This window comes from Ruditapes philippinarum, unplaced genomic scaffold (assembly GCF_026571515.1).
Source record: "Ruditapes philippinarum isolate M1 unplaced genomic scaffold, ASM2657151v2 ctg17307_1_1_1_1, whole genome shotgun sequence".
Taxonomy (NCBI): domain Eukaryota; kingdom Metazoa; phylum Mollusca; class Bivalvia; order Venerida; family Veneridae; genus Ruditapes; species Ruditapes philippinarum.
In genome coordinates this window covers 5,211-14,533 of record NW_026862526.1, presented here as the reverse complement: position 1 = coordinate 14,533, position 9,323 = coordinate 5,211, and the positions used below count along the sequence as shown (strand labels likewise).

General features: G+C 32.3%; 1 protein-coding gene across 1 annotated transcript; it reads left to right on the top strand.

Annotated features, from left to right (window-relative positions):
- The first annotated feature begins 1,439 nt into the window (after window positions 1-1,439).
- Window positions 1,440-8,825, top strand: LOC132719366 (sperm-associated microtubule inner protein 5-like). The gene is made up of 2 exons (XM_060703129.1): window positions 1,440-1,666; window positions 8,594-8,825. The coding sequence occupies exons 1-2, from the start codon at window positions 1,453-1,455 to the stop codon at window positions 8,785-8,787; spliced, it is 408 nt and encodes a 135-aa protein (XP_060559112.1). The 5' UTR covers window positions 1,440-1,452; the 3' UTR covers window positions 8,788-8,825.
- The last annotated feature ends 498 nt before the right edge of the window (window positions 8,826-9,323 follow it).

The following is a 9,323-nucleotide window of genomic DNA, read 5'->3' as shown; positions in this document are numbered from 1 at the left end:
ATATTGCTAAATAAAGAAATGATAAAAATTCTATACAATATGTTTTAATTGTTTTTATCCCATTATTGGATACAAATACAATGAAATATTGGATTTAAACGAACAGCAGTTACCTCATAACGATGAAGTCCAATTAGACCAGCATATGTTTACATTTGGGTAATTGATAATGATTTAACGAACATACATGTAGTTTACTTTGTTTGTTTATAAAAATTCCCCAATTGTAAATATTGCCTACACCATATTCGCAGATAAAGATTTTTAAAGTAGGTCTCGGCATAGTTTCCCTGTTTTTTAATAATTCAAATGTGTCACTTATAGACAGCTCCCGTCAACTGATTTAAACCTATTAATTCCTCGTGCATTTTGGCATTTATATAAAACGGTAACATATATACCTTAAAATAAATCAAACTGTTAAATGAGACATAATTAACAAATCAGACAATCATTGTTCTGTTACCTCTCAGTTAATGTATTATACACAACCAATTGACAATTACACAAGGTAATTCACACCTTCGTCGTCCGGTATTGTCAGGGTAATTGTCTATAAAATTGACTTTGTAGTCCCCTATCAACAGTCCGATATTCGGTTTTTACAGATTCCGGTATTGTCAATGTAATTTTTTTAATACAATAGTTAAAAGAAGGGAAAATTTGGGACTGAATTATTTGTCCGGTATTTAGAGAGTTCCGATTTTCTCAGCGTCCGGTTTTCTCAAATTTCACTGTACATACATACAAACAAACATACATACAAACAAACAAAAAGATTTATAAAGAGTGTCAACTGTTTCTTTGAAGCAGTTGTGCTTTCACAGATATATGGTTGTACATTTGTACAAACATTTTTAAACAATTTATAAACAATTTGTATGTGCAATGTAATCTATGCAGGAAAAGCTAATAACAGGTGGTGCCAAAATGCTGTGCATACCCTTAAAGATAACACAATGATTCCGTTAATGAATTTTACTAACGACTGATAAGCGATATGGTAACGATGCTTTCTGATTATGCAACAAAAACAATCTTAAAAATAACTAACGTGTTCGTTACGGGATCGCTAACGCTTTCGTTAGCTTGATTTTAACGAAAGCTTCTGGTTACTCACCCCTGCTGTCTCTTTTCCCTTGCATTTACATAGATAAACACTATATAATTATGTACATATTTATTGTAATTTTGCAGGGCTTGTTTACATTATGTAATAGAGACCTGTAAAAGGGACCTTCCCAATTGAATTTGAAATTTTCTTTAAAATCAAGCAGATTTCCCAAAAATTCTACACATACCAAGTTTTTACTTTCCCAAATTGACAATTTTTTCAATACTCTTCCCAAAACCAATGAGGCTTAAAGTACTCTCTACCCATTAAAGAGAGAAAGTACCCTGTTTTGAATATACAGTTTTGTTTCTCTCTATCTTACAGGTTATATACCCAGAATGACATTTAAATTTGGTGGAACATATAAAGAAGATTGTGATGTTTGCATCGATGAATACATGACTAATAGAACGAATCATGATCAGAGACAACGAGACTTGACACGTCAAGTTAGCTGCATACCGAGATTAACAGCGGTGTCACATGACCCATCTGTAAAAGAGAAGTTAAATCGCTACAGAGATACGCATCCTTCTAGACCGTTATTAATGGGTAAGTGTTGGCATAAAATATTTGGAGCTGATAGAAAAAATAATGAATATCACGTTTTTAGAGATTGTTTAGCTGCGGAATTCAGCTACAGAAAAACACACATGTTGTTGTTCTATTTATTTCAGTTAACGGTACAATGACACTAAATATTTTAGGTAGCCAATCACTAAAAAGTTGCAGGTTTGATTTCAAGAAAACAAGTGATAGATAACACTTATAAGTGGTCCAGTCGTAACTCGTAACATGTTGTTCTTTTAGTTTTAGGCATTGCAGGTACGATCTTCTGCTTCACCACTAATCATAGATTTTTTGTTGAGAGCCTTAAAAATCGAGGACCAATGACTCAGTATTTGTCAATGATTTATGTTATAGTGACTGTAAGTGATGTTCTCATAGGAAATTTAAGAAATTGATTTATATAATCAGATACATGACTTGTGTAAACTGTGCCTAGTGACTTTCTCTGGTATTTTCGATGAGTTTCACAAGGCAGACCAACATATAGCTTTACCTTAGTGCTTTAGGATTGTATGTTTAGGGTATCAACCGAGTACGAGGTCTTTCCTAAACAGAAAGATCGATGTACGAGGCCGATATCCAATTTACACAACTCAAAACTATATAATTTGGCTTGACGGAACATTTTGATGTATAATGCACAAATATTATTTTTAACACAACGCATTTACAGGTAAGCTTTTATCAAAGTTCTGCTTAAATACAATATATATTTTGCATTTAACTTTGTTTTTCCGTTACAAAAATAATCAAAAAAGTTTAAATGTGCAATTTGTCAATAATAAAGTGAATATGTCTGTTTGAAGTACGATAATTATTTTTGATAGAAATTCGTATAAGACAATGCAGATTCTAGGACATTTGCCCCCCCCCCCCCCCCCCCCCTCCCGGATGTTATCCTTCTGTATATTTTGGTGTTGTGACTTGTCACTTGTCATCTTGTGTATAAATTTTTGTATGTCAATGGAAACATAATACATGTAGTTTATTGATTTATGGATGCTATTTTAACTTTCACAAATTTGCACCAAATTTTGTGTATTTAAGCACAATGAAATTTCGACAATAGGCGATGAATTTTTGTAGCTATCAATTCAACAATAAACTATTTCAACATTTTTAAAACAGGGAAGGGGGGGGGGAAATGTCCATCCCTTCCAAAGATATGAGGGGCAAATAACCGCCACTGGAAAAAAGGGGCAAACTTCCAAGGGGGCAATTGTCCGAGGGGCAATGTCCAAATACCAAACAGCCCACAAAAGACTTATATATATATATTGTTTGCAAGTGTTATATACATGAACCGAAACTATATTTAATATAGCAGATTATAAAGTGTTCTAGAATAAAATATTATCATTCATCATAAATTTTTATACTAAATCACTTATAATTTAATTATCATTTTAAAATCGTAATAATTATGCTGTGATTTCTGCTATATACTTTCATAGATATGAACTTAAAACATCAATTTTGTTATATTGTGAACTTAATGATAGAAGAACCACGAAGATTACTATTTCTTTGAAAAATGACGCCATTAAATAATAACTTTGATATGATATCCATTATTTTTATTCAAATATTTGATATAGGGTTGTTGTGCAGTCAATAAACATTATCTTGTTTAAAAAATGTATCCCGATTTTGTAAGACAGGAACATTATGACAATCATTTACATTTTATTTCAATTTTTAATTTTTGGTTGCATTTCATGTTTTCTTTGTTTGCACTTTGGCAAGTCATTTTTTCATGTGTATTTCATGACCGGGTCTGTCTGACTCAAACAGACCTGTGCACATGCAAAAGATAGACCTCATAACGAACTTTCTTTTGTTTAAGCAGGTCTATCTGAAAAATATAGACCTGTCACAAACAATAGAGGAGGTGTGTAATTTATGTTTTTTGAAGCTGCATTCCTCCAGATGAGCTAAAATTCAGCTTAAAGAATAGTGTACTAAGAATTTAAGAAAATTACAAATGTTTACTTTTCAAGTAATAATTTTTCATTTTTTTAGTACATGCAATAAATGACTAATCTCACTGTATTTAATTATCACCATGTTTTTTAGAATCTATAACATGACTATTTTTGCATTTTTTTAAGTAGTATTTTGACTTCCATACAAAATACTAAATCACTATAATTGTACTAATTGCTAAAAAGCATCAGAAGAAAAAATGGCTCAGGTAATTAGCAAATGAGTATATTTATGGAAACGTAAGTACACTCAAAGTAAAAAGCTATTAAGAAATTAATGTAAAAACATTACTAGTTCATGATATGCCTTTAATACAAGTGTAACATTTGAAATATTTCAAAAGTTTTTAACTGAAAAAAGTAAGCTACAAACAGAAAAGAAACCTTTTCAGATCACTGGCCTGGCTCTAATAGATTACTGGTGACAAATGCTTACCACTTTCAATTTCAGCAAGTGATGGGTTAATTTGAGGTTCAAAATTAATGGGGGTTTTTATATTCAATATTCATTGAATATAGCATTACCTCTTAAGTTAGATATTCAATATTCATTTTTTTGCCATTTGTCATTTGCCATACAATAAAAGTACATTTTAAAAAAAGGAAAAGAATGTCAATAATATTTGCAATGCCAAATGCCATTATAGGGACTAAAGTACACAAGACACTAATCTAGCATTACTAAACAAAATACAGCAGTATGAAGATGTTACAGGAGTCTTTTTGTATATAGCATGCAACATATAGGGATCACTTTTCTGTTGTCCATTGGTCCATCTGCCAGTACAAACATAAAGATACTTGGGGGGCTATGGGAACAATAGGTAACAGTAAATTTCCTTTGATGCTATTCATTCAGTATGCTCTTATTTGGCTACTTTTTCTCTTATGTGTTTAAAATTACAAGAGAGAGCACAAAAGTGTGGCCACTTAAGTACCAAACTTTGAGCATAGTCCTTCACAAAACTTGTCCGTACTTATTCCCAAAAACTACTGGTACAGTTTCATCCAACAAACAGGAATAATCTGTAACAAGTCTTGCAATCATTGGCATTTTCTGGTTCAATGATTTTTTTAGAGTTATGGAATGATTTTTATCTCTTAAAGTTTTGTCCGTACTACCTCTCTTATACTACTAATGCAATTTGAGTGAAACTTTGAGTGTATCTCAAGTATTTATGCATACTTTAAAGATTTACTGGTTGAATGTTTTTTGGCTGAGTTATGACCCTTGAATAAAAAACTCTCATCCTCATCATAAAACTGCAATGTGCAGAGGTAAAAAAAATGGTGTGTGGCACTGTTTAGCTCTCTTACACTTCTAAATTTATTCAAATCATGACCTTTTGGTCAAAATTGGCCTTGCCTCAGGGTTTCATTTGCTTTTGCATATCATCATATTAAAAAAACCTTTAAAAATCTTCTTCTCTGAAACCTCAATGCTTAGAACTTGATATTCAGAGCATTGACTGGTTTCCAACTACCAAATTTGTTCAAATCATGTTTCTGTGGAAAAAATATGGACTATGGTGGGGTCTAATTTGGACACAGAAATTATAAATGGTTAATTTATGTAATCTTAAATAGTTCTTTACTCTCAAAGAACAAGGCTTAGATCTAAGATACATTGTCTAATTAACTTCATATTAGTTTCCTAAAATGGTTTTTAGGTAAGCAATCTGTAGCATGTGTATCTTATAGTACATGTACACACATGCACTGTTATAGAATTAGCTTTGACATGTGTTTTATAACAATGAGTAATGCTGCTTTGATACAGTTTCAGTATATTGTTAACAACATTCTCACTTCTGGCATTTTATGACAAAGGTTTTTTTTTGGGGTGGGGGGGATTTTTTTATAGAGATATTGAATTTTTTTCTAAATTGTGTTAATAAATTTAATTATTATGGAACTGCAAACTTCAGTTGAGTATTTGAATTCATCAGTGTTCTTTTAAAATGGATGCAAGCATCTTTGAATTCTAGTTTGAGGCATGAATTTGTTTAATTTACATAATTATATGTAAAATTGCCGTATGTATATGTATACATGTACTATTGAAATGTTACAACCTGAAATACTATAGATTCGTTTAGCCACAAATAAAATACATCAAACACATGTACTGAAAATACATGTCTGGTATAATAAAAGTCCCACAAACACATGTATCCACATTTAAAAGTCCCACAAACACATGTATCCACATGTAAAAGTCCCACAAACACATGTATCCACTTGTAAAAGTCCCACAAACACATGTATCCACATGCTAAAGGTACAAAAAACATATGTATCCACATGTAAAAGTCCCACAAACACATGTATCCACATATAAAAGTCCCACAAACACATGTATCCACATGTAAAAGTCCCACAAACACATGTATCCACATGTAAAAGTCCCACAAACACATGTATTCACATGTAAAAGTCCCACAAACACTTGTATTCACAGGTAAAAGTCCCACAAACACTTGTATCCACATGTAAAAGTCCTACAAAAACACATGTATCCACATAATAAAGGCACCAAAAACACATGTATCCACATATAAAAGTCCAACAAACACATGTATCCACATATAAAAGTCCCGCAAACACTTGTATCCACATGTAAAAGTCCTACAAAAACACATGTATCCACATAATAAAGGTACCAAAAACACATGTATCCACATATAAAAGTCCCAAAAACACATGTATCCACATATAAAAGTCCCACAAACACATGTATCCACATTTAAAAGTCCAACAAACACATGTATCCACATATAAAAGTCCTACAAACACATGTATCCACATGTAAAAGTCCTGCAAACACATGTATCCACATGTAAAAGTCCTACAAAAACATGTATCCACATGTAAAAAAGTCCCACAAACACATGTATCCACATATAAAGGTCCTGCAAACACATGTATCCACATGTAAAAGTCCTACAAAAACATGTATCCACATGTTAAAGTCCCACAAACACTTGTATTCACATGTTAAAGTCCCAAAACACTTGTATTCACATGTAAAAGTCCCACAAACCATTGTATTCACATGTAAAAGTCCTACAAAAACATGTATTCACATGTAAAAGTCCCACAAACACTTGTATTCACATGTAAAAGTCCAACAAACACTTGTATTCACATGTTAAAGTCCCACAAACATTTGTATTCACATGTAAAAGTCCCACAAACCATTGTATTCACATGTAAAAGTCCTACAAAAACATGTATTCACATGTAAAAGTCCCACAAACACTTGTATTCACATGTAAAAGTCCCACAAAGACTTGTATTCACATGTAAAAGTCCCACAAACACATGTATTCACATGTAAAAGTCCCACAAACACTTGTATTCACATGTAAAAGTCCCACAAACCATTGTATTCACATTTAAAAGTCCTACAAAAACATGTAGTCACATGTAAAAGTCCCACAAACACTTGTATTCACATGTAAAAGTCCCACAAACACTTGTATTCACATGTAAAAGTCCCACAAACACTTGTATTTTCATGTAAAAGTCCCACAAACCATTGTATTCACAAGTAAAAGTCCTACAAAAAATATGTATTCACATGTAAAAGTCCCACAAAGACTTGTATTTACATGTAAAAGTCCCACAAACACTTGTATCCACATGTAAAAGTCCCACAAACCATTGTATTCACATGTAAAAGTCCTACAAAAACATGTATCCACATGTAAAAGTCCCAGAAAACACTTGTATTCACATGTAAAAGTCCCACAAACACTTGTATTCACATGTAAAAGTCCCACAAACACATGTATCCACATGTAAAAGTCCTACAAAAACATGTATTCACATGTAAAAGTCCCACAAACACTTGAATTCACATGTAAAAGTCCCACAAACACTTGTATTCACATGTTTACAAAAGTCCTGCAAAAACATGACTTGTATTCACATGTAAAAGTCCCACAAACACTTGAATTCACATGTAAAAGTCCCACAAACACTTATATTCTCATGTAAAAGTCCCACAAACACATGTATCCACATGTAAAAGTCCCATAAACATATTATATACCAATATATGAAAGTGCCACAAACAGTGTCATGTATGAATATAAAAGTACTGCAAATACATGTACATGCATAATGAAGGTACCACAAACACATGTACCAACATAAAAGTCCCACAAACACATGTTGCCACATACAAAAGAACCCAAACATATAGAAATGTACCAAAAACTCATGTACAGTCATATAAGTAAGGTACCACAAGCACACATACATATAAGAACCCAAAACACATGTATCAACATATCAAAGTCCCACAAAAACATGTACAATCAGATATGAACCACAAATAGTCAAATCTGACATAAACAAGTAGCACAAACATCATGCATCTACCTAAAAAAATTGCTGATTTTTTATTGGTGTTCAACTCAATGATTCAAATGCAGAAAGATTTCAGTTTCTACTTGTTGGACTTTCAATATCTGTTAGTACATGAATCACTGTTTTGGGTAGGCAATGGACAATTATGAAACAATATTCGCAGATGCATGCCTGTAGTTGAACCAAAATATTTCAAGAAAATCAAACTTGACAAAAAAGTACCAACATTTTTAAAAAAGTAAATAAAAGTTCAAGATTAAAGTAATAACTTACATGTAAGTGAGATTTTTAACTGATTTTGCAGTATTTTTCATCATATTTGTACTGTCTCAGAACTGTGTGCCTGACACATTAAGAGCTATTTTGATCTTACATTCGTTATAAGAACTGTTTGCAATGAAAACATTTTTTTTGTCTTTGTTCACAACACAATATTTTACATTTTAATACATTTTGAAAATTTTCATGAAAATTAGCATGTCATTGAATATAGAGGCTTGCTGCTCTCATATATTATTTAAAGCACAGAGTATCTATACAATTTCAGAGGACAAGCGCCCATTGACAGAACCTCCAATCCCTGGCTATAATGGATATATACCAAGGATCAAACCCACAGAGCTTGGACTCGGACATCGGTACCATGTTGCATGTGACAACGGATTTAGCCAATTTGTACAGGAAACTGCCCGCCACTCGGAGAGATTAACAGGGACCTTGCCAAAAGCATTAGAAAAGTAAGTCAGCCAATTAATTCTGTTATAACGCTATTTACGAGGAAGCACAGGAAAAAGGTGCAAAAGTTAACAGGGACCTTGCCACATAAAAGAATTAGAGAAGTAAGTCAGCCACTCACTTCTGTAATTAGAATGTTTTCATAGAAGCGCTGGGAAAAGCCACATATTTCCATGTTTCTCATATTATCAGGGTTTATCATATCATAGGGAATTGTTTAAAACAAATGAAATTTGCATCTTGGAAACCAAAAACATGTCTTCTTTGTAGCCCTGACACAAACCAAGGCAACTGTCAGATAAAAATGTGACAAAAGCATGTAAAAATGATATTTTATGAAAATATCACAAAATCTACAAAACTGTGTTAAAATTCTAACTTGAATTTTATTCATACTGAAGTTAAGTTATTTTGCATGATAAAACACAACACTTAATTAAGAGTAGTACTAATGATTTGAGGTGATTTGTAGAATTAAATCATTTCATCGCGTCCAACTATCAGCAAAAAAATCAAATTCCAAGGTAATTTGAGAAGGAACT

Excerpts from the sequence above, each read along its gene's own strand:
- LOC132719366 (XM_060703129.1), top strand. The coding sequence starts at position 1,453 with ATGACATTTAAATTTGGTGGAACATATAAAGAAGATTGTGATGTTTGC. Across the intron at positions 1,667-8,593 it reads TTCTAGACCGTTATTAATGG|AGGACAAGCGCCCATTGACA; the intron begins GTAAGTGTTGGC and ends ATACAATTTCAG.